The sequence below is a fragment of the Anomaloglossus baeobatrachus genome, chromosome 4 (assembly GCF_048569485.1).
Source record: "Anomaloglossus baeobatrachus isolate aAnoBae1 chromosome 4, aAnoBae1.hap1, whole genome shotgun sequence".
Lineage (NCBI taxonomy): Eukaryota > Metazoa > Chordata > Amphibia > Anura > Aromobatidae > Anomaloglossus > Anomaloglossus baeobatrachus.
In genome coordinates, this window is record NC_134356.1 from 477,237,021 (window position 1) to 477,254,446 (window position 17,426).

At 47.1% G+C, this 17,426-nt stretch overlaps 1 protein-coding gene across 2 annotated transcripts in view; it reads left to right on the plus strand.

The window, feature by feature from the left end:
* Positions 1-2,763: 2,763 nt before the first annotated feature.
* The window catches only part of ADAM10 (ADAM metallopeptidase domain 10), a 271,656-nt gene continuing 256,993 nt past the window's right edge, over positions 2,764-17,426 (plus strand). For both annotated transcript variants that reach the window (XM_075345727.1, XM_075345728.1), the window contains exon 1: positions 2,764-2,947. In XM_075345727.1, the coding sequence (XP_075201842.1) occupies positions 2,896-2,947 (52 nt within the window). In that variant the 5' untranslated portion in view covers positions 2,764-2,895. The remainder of the gene's footprint in view (positions 2,948-17,426) is intronic.

Consider the following 17,426-nt stretch of genomic DNA (forward strand, 5'->3'; position numbering starts at 1 on the left):
ACAAAATCATGTTCAGAAATACAATTATATATATAATATGGGCTGAAAGTGCACACTCCCAGCTGCAATATGAGAGTTTTCACATCCAAATCGGAGAAAGGGTTTAGGAATCATAGCTCTGTAATGCATAGCCTCCTCTTTTTCAAGGGACCAAAAGTAATTGGACAAGGGACTCTAAGGGCTGCAATTAACTCTGAAGGCGTCTCCCTCGTTAACCTGTAATCAATGAAGTAGTTAAAAGGTCTGGGGTTGATTACAGGTGTGTGGTTTTGCATTTGGAAGCTGTTGCTGTGACCAGACAACATGCGGTCTAAGGAACTCTCAATTGAGGTGAAGCAGAACATCCTGAGGCTGAAAAAAAGAAAAAATCCATCAGAGAGATAGCAGAGATGCTTGGAGTAGCAAAAGCAACAGTCGGGTACATTCTGAGAAAAAAGGAATTGACTGGTGAGCTTGGGAACTCAAAAAGGCCTGGGCGTCCACGGATGACAACAGTGGTGGATGATCGCCACATACTTTCTTTGGTGAAGAAGAACCCGTTCACAACATCAACTGAAGTCCAGAACACTCTCAGTGAAGTAGGTGTATCTGTCTCTAAGTCAACAGTAAAGAGAAGACTCCATGAAAGTAAATACAAAGGGTTCACATCTAGATGCAAACCATTCATCAATTCCAAAAATAGACAGGCCAGAGTTAAATTTGCTGAAAAACACCTCATGAAGCCAGCTCAGTTCTGGAAAAGTATTCTATGGACAGATGAGACAAAGATCAACCTGTACCAGAATGATGGGAAGAAAAGAGTTTGGAGAAGAAAGGGAACGGCACATGATCCAAGGCACACCACATCCTCTGTAAAACATGGTGGAGGCAACGTGATGGCATGGGCATGCATGGCTTTCAATGGCACTGGGTCACTTGTGTTTATTGATGACATAACAGCAGACAAGAGTAGCCGGATGAATTCTGAAGTGTACCGGGATATACTTTCAGCCCAGATTCAGCCAAATGCCGCAAAGTTGATCGGACGGCGCTTCATAGTACAGATGGACAATGACCCCAAGCATACAGCCAAAGCTACCCAGGAGTTCATGAGTGCAAAAAAGTGGAACATTCTGCAATGGCCAAATCAATCACCAGATCTTAACCCAATTGAGCATGCATTTCACTTGCTCAAATCCAGACTTAAGACGGAAAGACCCACAAACAAGCAAGACCTGAAGGCTGCGGCTGTAAAGGCCTGGCAAAGCATTAAGAAGGAGGAAACCCAGCGTTTGGTGATGTCCATGGGTTCCAGACTTAAGGCAGTGATTGCCTCCAAAGCATTCGCAACAAAATATTGAAAATAAAAATATTTTGTTTGGGTTTGGTTTATTTGTCCAATTACTTTTGACCTCCTAAAATGTGGAGTGTTTGTAAAGAAATGTGTACAATTCCTACAATTTCTATCAGATATTTTTGTTCAAACCTTCAAATTAAACGTTACAATCTGCACTTGAATTCTGTTGTAGAGGTTTCATTTCAAATCCAATGTGGTGGCATGCAGAGCCCAACTCGCGAAAATTGTGTCACTGTCCAAATATTTCTGGACCTAACTGTATATATATATATTTCTTTTTTTTTCTCACAGTAAAAAGCATATAGAAAAATATTTTGTGTTCTCACTAAAGCAAATGTCGCAAAAATGTGGCGCAAAGCAGAGTTCTGCAAATTGTCGTCTTGGTGCCAGTTTTACCCAGTGCTGCTAAAATCGGGCCGCTTGGGCGGGAGCATGGCGACCCATGCTCAGCAATTTCATGACAAGCCGAGACGTTCGCTGCCCTACAAATCTGAGACTGGTGTAAGATTGTGGTGACGCCACTTCGTGCCTCGCCGGAGTCATTAAGAGGTGTGCGCCTAATAAGGACGGGGCCACATGGGGCTAATGCGATCCTCGCATGACACTTGGCTCACGCTGGCAGCACAGCAGGAGCCGAGTGTCATACGAATGTCACCGTGACAGATGTCCGCGCATGGGATTGGACCTCAGCTGCTGGGGGGCGGGCCAGCTCTGAGGAGGGGTGGGGCGGTGCTGAGAAGGGGCGGGCCGGGCCTGCGGAGGGGGGGGGTCGGCACTGCGGAGGGGAGGGATTTATCTCCCTCTCTCCTCCGTAGCCGGCTATTGCCATTCTCTCCCTGCACTTGCGGAACACCGGTGTTTGCGAGTGCAGTGCGATTTTTCTCTCGCCCCCACAGATTTGAATGGGTGCGACAGAAACAAGGATCGAGCATGCTGCGATTGTTTTTTCGGTCCAATTAGGGCTGAGAAAATAATCGCTCATGGGTGCTGGGACATAGGTTAATATTGGTCTGAATGGAATATAATGTTTTATCGCATTCCACTTGCTCCGATTTTCATGCCGTGTGGCTTCGGCCATCAGGAGCCTCGCACTCCACCCAGTGCCTCATAAGGTCTGAACGAGGCCCTTGGTGTCAGTACATTAGACTTGATGCAGAACTTGCACCTTAACAGAGAAGAGACATTTATCTCATGTCATGCGACATCTGAAATAAGAAAGCTAAAACCTGTGAAGTAATTATTAAGCAGATGCGGTTTTATTGACGGATATACCCAGTTCTGCGGTTCCTGAGCGTTTCCGATGAGCCGTGTACTATAATGGGGCACACGAGGGGTTAACAGGAACAGAGCATTATTTGTCAGGCGGCCTGTGGAGGAGGGCGGGGCCGGTGACGTCAGAGGGAGGCAGTGCAGCCTGTTTCCCTCCCCTAGTCGGATAGAGCTGGTCGGGACACCGGGAGCTTCCGCTTTCCCCTGGAGCCTGAAGGGGAGAAAGCGCCAAGAAGCGGAGTGTCGTGGCTGCAGACTGGGTCCATGTGTGATTGCTGACACCCGGGGTCATGGCTATCCTGAGGCTTGTGTTCCTGCTCTCCTGGGCGGCCAGTTCGGGAGGTGAGATGGGAGGGGGACTACGGGGCCGCTCCACTGTTATTGCAGCCCGTCTATCCCAGGAGGGGGCAGGGAGGGAGGCCGTATACAAATGTAGCATGTGCCTTCATCGCCAGTGACAGCCCCCACCCAGACATTAGTTTACCAAGTGCAGCAGGGCACATGGCCAGCCTGGCTATGTTGTGGCTAGCCTGGCGCTGGCTGCCGGGGTCTGTGGTGGCTAGCCTGGCGCTGGCTGCCGGGGTCTGTTGTGGCTAGCCTGGCGCTGGCTGCCGGGGTCTGTTGTGGCTAGCCTGGCGCTGGCTGCCGGGCTCTGTTGTGGCTAGCCTGGCGCTGGCTGCCGGGCTCTGTTGTGGCTAGCCTGGCGCTGGCTGCCGGGCTCTGTTGTGGCTAGCCTGGCGCTGGCTGCCGGGCTCTGTTGTGGCTAGCCTGGCGCTGGCTGCCGGGCTCTGTGGTGGCTAGCCTGGCGCTGGCTGCCGGGCTCTGTGGTGGCTAGCCTGGCGCTGGCTGCCGGGCTCTGTGGTGGCTAGTTTGGCGCTGGCTGCCGGGCTCTGGCTGCCGGGCTCTGTGGTGGCTAGCCTGGCGCTGGCTGCCGGGCTCTGTGGCGGCTAGCCTGGCGCTGGCTGCCGGGCTCTGTGGCGGCTAGCCTGGCGCTGGCTGCCGGGCTCTGTGGCGGCTAGCCTGGCGCTGGCTGCCGGGCTCTGTGGCGGCTAGCCTGGCGCTGGCTGCCGGGCTCTGTGGCGGCTAGCCTGGCGCTGGCTGCCGGGCTCTGTGGCGGCTAGCCTGGCGCTGGCTGCCGGGCTCTCTTGTGGCTAGCCTGGCGCTGGCTGCCGGGCTCTCTTGTGGCGGCTAGCCTGGCGCTGGCTGCCGGTCTCTCTTGTGGCGGCTAGGCTGGCGCTGGCTGCCGGGCTCTGTGGCGGCTAGGCTGACGCTGGCTGCCGGGCTCTGTGGCGGCTAGGCTGACGCTGGCTGCCGGGCTCTGTGGCGGCTAGGCTGGCTGCCGGTCGGTGGGGTGCCCCAGTCACGCTGTTGTTTTATTATTGGCTGCAGCGACCGTCTGTGTATGATTGCCCAGTGCAAGCTCCCATGACCATTGTTCTCTTTGTCATCACTGCTGGCACATGGCATTGCCCACTCATCTGGTCATGGGGTCTCCTGTGAGCTGCTGCTGCCCTGTCTTATGGCATCCCCCTCTATGTGGGGTGCCTGTAGGCTTCAGTGATCTGTCTCCTGCCTTCATTACGGGATTGAGCTCGGGGTGATCTACAGTGTGTCGTCTGCCTTGTGTCAGGAGAGGACAAGCTGCTCCAGTGTAGGAGAGAATCGCTGCAGACTTCCCAGCACCCACCTCTGTAGGCGGCTGTGGGGGAGAATAAGGAAAGATGGAGGGTGTTAGGCGTTACAAGACCTGGAGACACTGGATCGGTTGGATTTGTTGTCATTTCAGCCTGATTTTTTTTTTTTTTTTATTCTCTCCTCCTTTTTCTCACTTAGTCACAAGCAAGTGGTGTAACCCTTTGTATTCCCTTTTGTATCCACTGTTGGTACGTAGATGGTCATGTGCGTTGCTACAGTAGGATGGCTCGCTACTGTCCGTCCCTTCATGTGGAAATGAATGGAGATACATGCTGCTATGACCCACTGTGGGCTGATCTGTCATTTTGCAGACTCTGTGCTGGATTCTTTAGGGTTAATGAAGAGTCGCAGAAGTCTTGTCCTGTACCTGATCTGCTGCAGTCCTCCACATTGTGCTGGGCTAATGATGTCACCTCTGGGAATTTTTTGGAAAATGGTCAATTATTTCAGGACCTGCGAGGGATTGTCCTCATTTCCGCTGTATGTTGATGTGTTACAATGTGTGGCCTCACAATGGGATGCCCCATAGAAGACTTGCTTTGTCTCGCTCAGACACACCTTGTCAGAAGCAGCGGATGCTTCCTGTTCTTCTTGTGTTTTTTTTCTTCTAGTAAGTAGTTTTACTTCTAGGAAGTGACTCCCTCTGGTGTAATCTCCATTACCGAGAAGAAGCCTGGACAGAAGAAGTTTTCAGCCATAAATGCAATTATTGAGAACTGCCCGTTCCAATTTTCAGCACAATGGAGTGAGCGCTCGGATATTCTTCGTGGTTGGAGCAGTCATTCTCGTAGGATTTACAGGCAAAGACTTTCCGGGGGAAATTTGACCTGATTGTTCCGAATTGTCGCTTTGAGTAGAAATTCTCTGGGATTGTTGTCCCAAGAATATTAATAATGATCGATAGGGATTTGTGGCGAGTCCAAGAAAGTCTCTACAGCTGGAGTCTGGCTTCTATAGGCTGATTGATTTGGGGGTTTAAAATTGTCTCTGCAGACTATCGCATGAGTATTTATTTGATCTCAATGTTGATGATTTTTATTTTATTTAATGTAGCATTCGTTGGTAATCTGTACCAATGGCTCTGTTGTTCGGTGGTCGCACATGTACTGTACCCCTCTCCCCAGCTTGGTATGTACAGTCTTTTTCATCACATGTAGGGTGGCCCTGAATTGTCATGATGTTGTGATGCACCTTCATTCTACAGTTTGAAAATCCATGAAAAATGCCCATTTTTTTTTTTTTTTTTTTAAAAAACACTAACAAAATACATTTTAATGAATGAATAGATCTTGGAATAATAAGGGGCCGTTCCCCTGATTTGGCGACGCTGCGTTCTAGACGTAGTGCCTTCCCTCCAGTGAGTGTTCTCTGCAGAAGAACGCAGCAGTCCGTGGTCACAATCCGGGTTCTGGATGCTGTGGAGATTTGCTGTTTTCTCCTCGTTGAGAACATCGCATCTCTGCAAGCATAAATTGACATGCTGCGGCTCAGGAAGCCACGCCGTACACAGAAAGGCAAGGGGTATGGGATTCCTATAAATTCCATCCATTGAGCTTCTACTGTACGAAACATGCTGCGTCCACAACGCTGCCCACAGTGATCGTGGGAATGTTCTATAAGTGCAACAATTGGATGTTAAAAAAAAAAAATAATAAAAATATGTTCCTGTACAGAGAATCTTATATATGTGTCTCTATGTGCTGTGTAATGGCTGTGTCTGACCGTACAGGAATATAGTCTGATCCTACCACAACTGCTGGACAGGGGAGAAAATAAAGTATACGGACAGGACAGCGTGGGATTGCAGCTAGTTCTTTCTGTGAGGTAAAACATTGTTTTTTAACTGAGTGTAATGTTTCACCTCACTAAAATCCGCAGTTGCGACCCCATACTGCAATGTCTATACTTTTGTGTCCTTGCCTGTCCAGGAGATGTGGTATAATCAGACCATGTCCCCCTGTACGGTCAGACACGGTCATTACACAGTACACAGCAGGGGCACATATATAAGATTCTCAGCACAGGATCAATTTTCTTTCAACACATCCTATTGAGGAGCCTATTATTATTCCAGATGGCACCGCAGTATTGGAGTTGGTATAGGGGAAACTGCCGGGAGGTGAGTATATGACAGGGGCTTATATTTTAAAGAGTCACTCCAGTGCTGAAAAAAACAAAACAAAACTCTGGGGTGGTGCTTTAATAGGTGAAAACATTTCCAAATGAAAAACTAACCAAACACTTACTATGGAAATGTAGCCCAAAATATGAACTGTGATATGAAATAAAAAAATTATTTCATAGATGTAAGTGCTCATTTCAGACATCCGTGTAAATCAGTCCATGCAGGAGTCTGGATCAAGAGAGCCATGTCGAGTCCATGCATTGCAGCCCTAAGGCTATACATACTGAGAGGGACACTGAAAAGAAGTCGCTCAAAAAACCCTCAAACTCTTCATTCATTTCTATGAGAAATCCACTTTGCTGTTCATATGAGAAACTTTTAGTTTTTTTTTTTTTTCCTCCCCACCTGAAGAGGATTTAAAAAAAATGCCTTGAGGAAACAGTGCATGTCACTTCTTTGAAAAGGACCTGAGGGAAACCTCTCCCAAGCAAGTGATGGCCAATCAATAGGGTTCAAAGAAGGCTTAAAGGGCTTGTCTGGTCTACATCAATAAGTGCAGCCACTCTGTCACATGAATCCTCACATCACACACATTGTGTGCTTTCAGGATCCGCCACTTTTAGAGCTGGAAGTGGAGGTAACATGGCTGCGAGTATGTGATGTGCACACTCCCAGCCAGAATCCACTTCCATTGTGGTCACCTCACTCAGTGCAGTAGAAGCTGGTTCTATTCTGGCCAGCAGTCTGCATTTTACGTACTCGTGGCCATGGGACCAGCACAGACACCAGAGAATCGTCACCGCGCTTGTGCTGGGAGGATTCACAAGTCTCACAGTGACCGCAGACCTATGGATATACACCAGACACCCCCTGCAGGGAAATAAAGCTCTTCCCAAGCTCTTCAAAATCACTTCAGGAAACACTTAAATAAAAATATCTCCAAAATATGAGTTTCCCAAAGCCATTTCTGCTTGACGACAAAATGTGTGCCTTTCGAACCCTTGAAAAAACAGACCCGAAATGATGAACCTGTTTTCATCAATTTGGTAAAATACCTCCTTTATTTTAAATATTGTTTTTTTTTTTTTTTTTTATATCTGACTGCTGCTTAAAAAATGTGCAGCGTTTTGGTTGTTTTTACGGCAGCCAGCTCCACCAAAATGCTCTAAGCCCATCAGTGTAATTCCTGAAGACTTTCTGCATTGTTGATGTGTACTTTTGCTGACTGGAGTAATACTTCTGGCAGTGGTGCGCTCAGCTGTAAGATGCGGGGACTTGGGGTTCTTGATCCTTCGGTCACGATCATTAAGGGCTCATGCGCACGTTGCCGAATTTCTTGCATTTATGTTGCGTATTCACTGCAGCGTAAATGCATGCGTCCTGCGTCATCTATGTAGATTGTGCATGAGACGTGCGCACGTTGCTTTTATGAACGCAGCGATTTGGGTTCTAAAATTTAGACCCAAATCCGTGCGTTCATAAAAGCAGCATGTCAATTATTTGTGCGCTATGGATGCAGCTCCCACTGTCTATGGTGGGGGCAGCAGCCAGAGCGCATGAAATCGGCTTTTTAACAAAAATACTGCATTCATTCTGCAGTGATTTGAAGCGCACATGTGCTGTCAAATTGCTGCAGAATATTCAGCAGTTGTGTGCATGAGCCCTTATACTATCCACTACTTAATGAATCTGGCCTCTGTGAATACACCGTATACTTTGTTTATAGGGAGGTCTTTGAAGTCAGAAAAATGTAGTATCTACCTGAATCCGTTGCATATCCGGTGCCACAGATGTGCGGTTTGATCTGTCATTAGGATTGGGGATAATCTGACCCCTACCTGGCAAAACCGTGTCAGAATAAGTGACATTTCACCTTTTGAACTTTTCAACACTGATGCGTTTCTCACATTGCACACAATGGTGAGGGGTTAAAGGGAGTTTCTTTATATAGATTCATTGCTCCAAAATCCACTTGAATATAGCTATGTGAGCATCTCCTTGGTGATTTCCTCTTTGATAGTTGTTGAACTTGGTATCCAAGCGATATGTAGGCTCATTTCCAGTAAAGGGAATATCACCGTGTTTTTACCACCTAATCCGAGGGCAGTATAATGTGTGGGCAAAGACCCTGGTTCCAGCAATGTGTCACTTACTAGGCTGCTTGCTGTAGCTTTGATAACATCACAGTTTCATCAACAGGGTATTATCATTACAGAAATAGTAAACCTGCTGCCATGTAGTTCTCCGTATTTGAGCTCTGTATAACTTGGACATCACCACTGATTGTCAGCTTTTCACCTATGTACAGAAAGCTGTCATCAGTAGTGGTGGAGGGTTTATGCAGAGCCCAGCATTCAGAAAACTGGTAAATCTGCAGCAGATACAACGGATTTTATCAAAACTGCAGCAAGCAGCCCAGTAAGTGATACATCACAGGAATCGGGGTCTCTGCCTCTATATAATATTGCTCTCAGATGAATTAACTGCTAACACACTCCCATTAAGTATCATGCTGTTGATGTGATGGTACTAGTAACAACCAATTAATGCTCGGATGGGCATGATTCGAGTACCCGAGAATAATGGAAGTCAATGGTGAACCCGAGCATTTTTCCTGGTAATTTTCCTGAAAAATTATCAAGTTTTCCATTGACTTCCGTTATACTGGAATCTTGCCCATTGGATCATCACCTGCAGGTTATGAGCACCCGAGCATGGTAGTTATCCGTCAAGTAAATGGCAGCAGAGGGTCCCAATTGGTTATTATGGAGTACATGTAGTGTTTTACAATGGGGAAACCTAAATCCAGTATGTGGACTAAATAAAAGGAACCCGGATGAATCCCGCGGCTTCCTTCTGAATAACTGGTGCAATGGATCACGTGTCCGTTTGTATGTTCCTAGAACAGATAAATGGAATATCTGACCGGACTGATCAGAGCCGCGTTTCATTACTTGCTGTTATCTGGAATTGGTGACTACGATCTACTGCATGAAACCCGATCAGCCAGAGCAGTTGCTGTAGGGTGTGGTGCATGGTGTAGGACTGTGCTTTGCATGGTGGCTGCGGCACCTTCATTTACCAGTCACGGCCTTCTCTACGTGCCGCTAAGCATTCCTGTAAAGGTTACCTGGATCCAGCCTGCAACACACTTTAAAGGTATTCAATAGTAGCAAACTTCAAAGAATGCCCTGGCACTCTGTACATAATAAGCTCAGAGCAAAGTAGCAGGATGAAAGCGAAGGAGAAAACGTAGAAGTGATTGTGTATCTGATGAAATGGTGTAGAAGCAGAAATGGAGCTTGTAGCGGAAAGCTGCGGCCCGGATGTCATCTGCCGCCCCATCACACCCTGCTCTCAGGCTTCTTCTGTACTCTTGGCCATCAGGCTCCTGTTTCCTATTTCCACTAGTTATGGCCGATCTGGCTTAGTTTTCAGAAAAAATGTTTTGATTCTTTTTTTTTTTTTTCTTCCCCCTTCATATGAATAGGAGCGGATCCTCAGTCCCGGCAGTGGACAGTACATGCTAGATGGCGTGGTGCTTTATCTAGGCCATGTTTACATACCGCCACTTCTGCAGCTGAGAGAGCTGATCAATGTGGTGCTGGTGTCAGACCCCCACTAATCTATAATGACCTGTCCTGAGCATAGGTGGCCGATATCCTGCTAGTGAAAGCCCCCCCATTTTGCCCTCTAGAATGAGAACACCGTTCCGCAGCCAGCTATTTTGGGGCCATTGTCCCCACTGCTAGCAACCTGCTCTTCACTGACAAGGACCAATAGCCCCAAAACGGCTGCGTCTTTAAAGGTTATTTATTTTTTCCTTTTGGATTAGTCTCTAGTTTGGCTGCGTATCCTAAGCTATGTGACCCAGCTTGTGAAAGGGTTGGATATTGACTTACAGGGTGTTTTTACATGGGTTATTTCAGACTCCCCATGCAAAAAATCCCGCACAGCTCACCAGCGTATTTAGGTGGACTGAGGGCAATATGTTCTCATGAAATCACATCAACTTTGCTTGGACAGGAAATGCAGCAGATTTTTTTCCACCAAAAAAATGCAGTATTTTTGCTACCTTCGAACAAGGCCTAAAGGGGCATTTTCATAACAAAGATGACCATGAATGAGCGTGGTTGATAACGTTTGTTACACAATTATTTGGTGTGTAAACAGGCTGCCGATGACTCAATGCACAAGAAAAATGCTCATTCGTTGGGTGAAATGATCTTTTGTGCAGCACAAAAGATCCTTTCTCTACAGTGCATCATCCTGTGTATAATACAGGACTCTCACTGCCAAGAACAATGGCAGCCTTTGTGCACCGAGCGATCCCATATAGATCACTTGGTGTGCATTGGTTACTTTTTTCTGCCTTTTGTAAACTGGCTAGGAAGCGAACACTGATTGGTAAGTGTAGCCATCAGGGATCATATCGTGCCTCCGGCCGGTCCGTAGACTGATCTAAAGTCTCCCTGGACTGATTTGTTTTCTGGCTTCTTTTCTTTACTGCTGAGAGAAGAAAAAATGAGGTTATATATTAAATTGCAAGTTCATACTCTATAGATCAGCTTCTTGACTCTGTAGTGGCTACTACACCTGTTTCTCCCAGTAAAAATGAATGACCACCCCAAAGTAGGTTCTCCATAAGACCCCTATATATCGGCACCCATAGCACTAGAATTGACTTCTGTCTCTGCTTCCCAACCTGTGAGCCTCTAGGATGGGTCAGTAGGAGAATGGCCTGGCACACTGGTGCCCAACTATTGGAATTGATCATTGGCCATGCATGGTGTTTTTACCGCATTGATAATGTGCTATTGCCACAGGGATAGTCATACAGTATATCGGTGTAAGAAGACCAAACATTGAAAACGAGAGATCTCCTTTCCATAGTCATTGTGATTTATTTTTTTTTTTTTTCTTTTAGCTCATTCTTTGAATTTTCCATAGGAAATGTATATTAATGTCCAAAGAATTGCACTCACCTTTACGACCCGGCCAATTCTCAGTGGGTCATCGCGCTACGCTATACATTTCAATACTGTCTAGAATGAGCAAATATATTTCTTTTCACGTGGAGCTTTGCTGAGAGGAGCTGGATCACATTTATAGCCTAGCTGGAGAGGGCAATAAACTAAATCTTAATGATGCATTGTCTGCAGCGCTTTGTTTGGGTCACATCAGGAAGGTGCTGGCGTTTAGTGCCTTGTGTAGCTGCCCACACATGGAAAAGGTAGAATTTCTCAAGCTGATGTTGCCCGAGTACGTCTCTACACCATTTCTGCTCGGAGGAGATCGTGGTGTTTTTTTTTTTTTTTTTTTTTTTTAGTGTTGTTTTTATATAATGAATGCTTAGAAATGACTGAAAAAAATCATTGGTACTCCATGAAAAGCTGCTATTCAGATCCCCCTCCTAAAAACGCTTTAATTTTTGTGGTAAAAAAAAAAGATGAAGCGTGCGCACATAGCCTTATTCTATAAAATTCCTTCTGACTTTATTCTGTCTTCTGTTACGTAGCCTCTTCCATTGAGCTCCATATGAATCTTGCTCCCAGGTCGGAGGATTGGTTATCCTGGCTAGTTAGGGTATATGATGACTTTCTAAGGGAATCTGTCAAGTCCCCTATCCCCTCCAACCCAGCAACATTCATATCTGTATGACAAAATTCCCTGCCTAACCAGCCCAGTATAATGACGCTGCGTTTTTGGCCGCTAAAAACGCACAAACGCACCCGCGGCAAAAAAAGCGACAACGCATGCGTTTTTACCGCAATTTGGTGCGTTTTTGGCTGCGTTTTGCTGCGTTTTTGATCTCTGCGTTTTTCCAATGCATTGCATGGGGTGAAAACGCAGGAAAGAATTGACATGTCCATTTTTTTTTTTTTTTAAAGCTAAAAAACGCAGCTTAAAAAAAAGTTGTGTGCGGACAGCAAAAATGAAAACTCATAGACTTTGCTGGGGAAGCAAAGTCATGCAGTTTTGAGGCCCAAAACGCACCCGAAAAACGCCGCGAAAAACGCACTGTGTGCACATAGCCTAAATCTCTAAAGCCTGGTGTATGGGTCCTGGCTCCAGATAGGAGCGCTGTGCATGACCATAAGCGCAGAACCTGTTCTGACCATGCACAGTGCACCTCTCTGAAGCCTGGAAAGAGGGAAAAAAAATCTGGTGAACAGGCGCTGTCATGGTGCAATACATTTTTTTTTTTTTTTTTTTTTTTTTTTTTTTTATTCAAAAACCATTCATTTTGAGAGCCAAATTTTTTGTTTTCTCTTTTCAACTTTAAATCCCTGGACTGTGACCGGCGGTGTGCTGCAGACACTTCCCTGAGTGTGCACAACCAGCTTAGATGAGCCTGTCCAATAATTACTAGCAACCCAAATGCTACCTGCTGATCTGGACCAGGAAAGGGCCTCTGATTTTTCTTTCTTCCCTGAAGCCTGGATGCGTACACCCAGCTTCAGAAACTAAGGCTATGTGCACACCTTGCCACTTTTTGTGACTACAAAGATGCAATGTTTTTGGCCGCAAAAAAAAAAACACACCCGCTGCAAAAATCTTATTTTGGTGTGCTTTTGGTTGCGGTTTTGTTCACTGCGTTTCGCTGTGCTTTTCCAATGCATTGCATGGATGGAAAAACGCAGAAAAGAATTGACATATCCATTTTTTAATTTTTATTCTTTTTTTAGCTCAAAGATGCAGGCAAACCTGCACTGTGCGGACAACAAAAATGAAATCTCATGGGCTTTGCTGGGGAAGGAAGTGCATGCAGTTTTGAGGCCAAAAAATGCACCTGAAAAACGCGCAAAAATGCTGCGAAAAACAAACTGTGTGCACATAGCCTAAATTTGAGTGAAGATTTCCAGGAGGTGGCGGTGACGCTGAATCATGGAAATTGTTACCACATCCACAGCGTAGTGATATGGCCTAGGACAGACGGCGAGAAAAACTGTGCGAGTGGAATGCGATAAACAAATCCAATATTACTCTATGGGTCCCTAATCAGACCAAGAAAACATTTGCGGCATACTGCGGGAGGAATGCGATCTTGTTCCACTCGCACCCATTCAAGTCTATGGGGTGGTAGAACATTGCACTGCTCTCGCATTACACTGGTGTAACGCAAGAGCAGTGCGACTCCCGCATCAGCCGGGGAGGTAGGGAGATAGATCCCTCCCCTCTGCAGCGTCGCCCCCCCCCCCCCCCCCCCCGCAACTGTGGTCTGATCGGACCAGTCACATGACACTATGCTCCTGCTGTGCTGCAAGCGTGTGCTGAGTGTCATGCGAGCATTCACAGAAATCTTTCGGAGGGCCGACTAGTCTGGGGAAACACCGCCCCATAGACTAGTCACAGGCCTAATGAGCAATGCAACAGCGGAGTTTAAACATCCTTTTTTTTACTGTTGATTTTAGTGAATAACAGACAGGGCTGGTTAGGCAGGGACTTTGTCATACAGATGAGTGCTGCTCGGTTAAAGGACATAAGGGACCTAATGGGTTCCCCTGGACTTCTAGCCCTTGTAGTGTTGACAGCAAGGCTGCATTCACGTAGCATCTATTGTTTTAGTGACTTGTTTTTTTTTTTTTTTTGTTTTTTTTTTTTTGTGCTAACATTGTAGAAATGACTGTGGTAATCCAGCTTGTGTGAACACAGCCTTAAGGTGGTGTCACACACAGCGACAACGACGTCGCTGCTACGTCACCATTTTCTGTGACGTTGCAGCGACGTCCCGTCGCTGTCGCTGTGTGTGACATTCAGCAACGAGCGGCGACCTCACAGCAGGGGCCAGCTCGTTGCTGGATGTCCTGCTTCATTTTTTGGTCGTCGCTCTCCCGCTGTGACGCACAGATCGCTGTGTGTGACAGCGAGAGAGCAACGAAATGCAGGGAGCAGGAGCCAGCATCTGGCAGCTGCGGTAAGCTGTAACCAAGGTAAACATCTGGTAACCAAGGTGGTTACCCGATATTTACCTTCGTTACCAGCCTCCGCCGCTCTCACGCTGCCAGCACCGGCTCCTGCTTTCTGCACATGTAGCTGCAGTACACATTGGGTAATTAACCCGATGTGTACTGTAGCTAGGAGAGCAGGGAGCCAGCGCTAAGCAGTGTTCGCTGCTCCCTGCTCTCTGCACGTGTAGCTGTGTGCGCTGGTAACCAAGGTAAATATCGGGTTGGTTACCCAATATTTACCTTAGTTACCAAGCGCAGCATCGCTTCCACGCGGCGCTGGGGGCTGGTTGCTGGTGAGCTCACCAGCAACTCGTGTAGCCACGCTCCAGCGATCCCTGCCAGGTCAGGTTGCTGGTGGGATCGCTGGAGCGTCGCAGTGTGACATCTCACCAGCAACCTCCTAGCAACTTACCAGCGATCCCTATCAGGTTGGATCGTTGTTGGGATCGCTGGTAAGTTTAGTGTGACTGGGCCTTTAGGCTGTGTGTCATCAGTGGAAATTTCATTATCTGACAAACACTCTGGTTTCCACATCCTTGAACAAGACACTTTTTTACGCAACTATCTTCAATATATCCGGAACCAGAGCACTGAAATAAAGAGCTGTTTACATCACATATTATCAGAAATAAAACTAATATTAAACCTTGTTTATTTAATCAGGGCGGCTGCCATGTTTGATTAGCTGATCCCGCAGCACTGTGTTTTTCCCCTGGCTTATCATATTTGCATTGTGCTCTGTCAGGGCCTCTCTTGATTTTGCTATGAGTATGGCTGGGTTCACATAGAACAAAACGCTATGGCCCATTCAGGGCTTTCATCCAAACCCCCCACAAGAAAGGGTATATGGGCGTATGCGCTGATGGGGCCATTGTGTGCATCATTTTCTTTTGTATGCACCTAGTTGAGGCGGGCACCAAAATGGGGTATACTACGCTACTACATGATACATGACCAAGTATACGGTGACTTCAACTGTACCATCAGTCATGGTGCCATCGGCGCATACAACTGAATCCAGTTTTGCCGGGGCTTCAGATGTAAGCCCTAAAAGACCCACTGAACGTAGAAGAAATGTTATGTGAACCCAGCCTAATAGTACGTTCTGCAGTATTGTTTTTGCATCCAAATTATTAAACACCATGAAAAACCTGACAGATCCATGACAAATCAATATTATGCTAGATTTACACTAATGTTAGGAATTCCATTTTTTTGTTCCATCATAGAAAAATGTAACTCCTCTAAGAGACAGCTCTGTCCTGGGATGGGCATAGTAGGCACCAAATGGTTCGGTATGTTTGGGGTACCAATCGTCTTAACGGGGAACCTGTCATTAGGATCATGATGTTCAAGCCATTAGTGGCATGAATCAGATATTGTCTGCGTGATTTAGTAGAGTATCTTTTTTGCTCTGAAAAGCTGCAGTATTTTAAAGAAATACTTGAAACTGCTGTCCGAGGACTATGGCCTGATTCATTAAGACTGTGTGTGCGAGTCAGAGGCATCAGATTCAGTAACAGGCCTCAAAGAATCCGGTGCATCTAAAAGTGGCAGTCCCTGTGCCACAAATCTTACTCCAGTCAGGAACTGGAGTAAGAATTATGAAGTAAGGTATGTTACAGATCGTAATGTTTTAGGGTACTTTCACACTTGCGTTCAGCGCAGTCCGTCACTATGGAGAATAGCGCAGTCCGTTAACGCACTGCGCTATTCTCCATAGACTTGTATGGACGACGCACTGTAACGCAAGTGTCAGCGTTGCATCCGCTGGATGACGCAGCGTCGTTATTTTGACGCTGCGCCTGGCGGATGGAACACTGCATGTAACGTTTTTTTGAGCAGCGGAAACTTTTATTTTTCACTGCGCATGCTCTTTTTTTTTTCTTTTTTTTTTATCACAAACTTTATTTTATTTCTCGGTGGCCGAACGTTCAGCTGAGCGCTCGGCCGCCGGCATGTGACAGCTCTCAGCTGAGCGCTCGGCCGCCGGCATGTCAGGGTACTGAGCTGAGCGCTCGGCCGCCGGCATGTCAGGGCACTGAGCTGAGCGCTCGGCCGCCGGCATGTCAGGGCACTGAGCTGAGCGCTCGGCCGCCGGCATGTCAGGGCACTGAGCTGAGCGCTCGGCCGCCGGCATGTCAGGGCACTGAGCTGAGCGCTCGGCCGCCGGCATGTCAGGGCACTGAGCTGAGCGCTCGGCCGCCGGCATGTCAGGGCACTGAGCTGAGCGCTCAGCCGCCGGCATGTCAGGGCACTGAGCTGAGCGCTCGGCCGTCGGCATGTCAGGGCACTGAGCTGAGCGCTCGGCCGCCGGCATGTCAGGGCACTGAGCTGAGCGCTCGGCCGCCGGCATGTCAGGGCACTGAGCTGAGCGCTCGGCCGCCGGCATGTGAGAGCGCTCGGCCTCCCGCTATTAAGAGCGATCAGCTGATCATTCACAATAGTCAGCTGCCGGTACTGTAAAGAAGAAAAAAAAAAGATAAAAAAATTAACTCTTTCCGTTATTTTGTACGATCTGTAGCATCCGTTGTGCCACTATATGCAACGCATCCGTTGCATCCGTCACACAACGCAATGCTACGGAAGCCGTCCAACGCAAGTGTGAAACTAGCCTTAGACGAGCGCCATGCCCCGTTCCACCACTGTCCTGCATCATCACTAATTTTGGCCAAATGTGAAATTTTGCAAACATTGCGTTGTGCAATAATTTGCTGTCTTGTCAAACCTCATCTAGATTGAATGTGGGGGGAAGGCTCCCTAGTTAACCCAATCCGCGTTCTGAGATGATTGTGTGATCCTGATGGTTGCCATAGCAATTGTAGCCTAAATTATGGCCTTGGAGTTTAGTGGCTTTAGTAGACTGTTCAGAAATTGGTAACATTTAGGTGGTAAAAATAATATTTTTTTTTTCATTCCTGTCATGCCATTTTCCATTAATTCCTTAAATGCACAGGAAGGGTTAATAAACTACCTGCCAGCAGTTTTGAATATGTTCAGGTAAGGCTACTTTCACACTTGTGTTGGACGGCTTATTTATTTTTTTTTT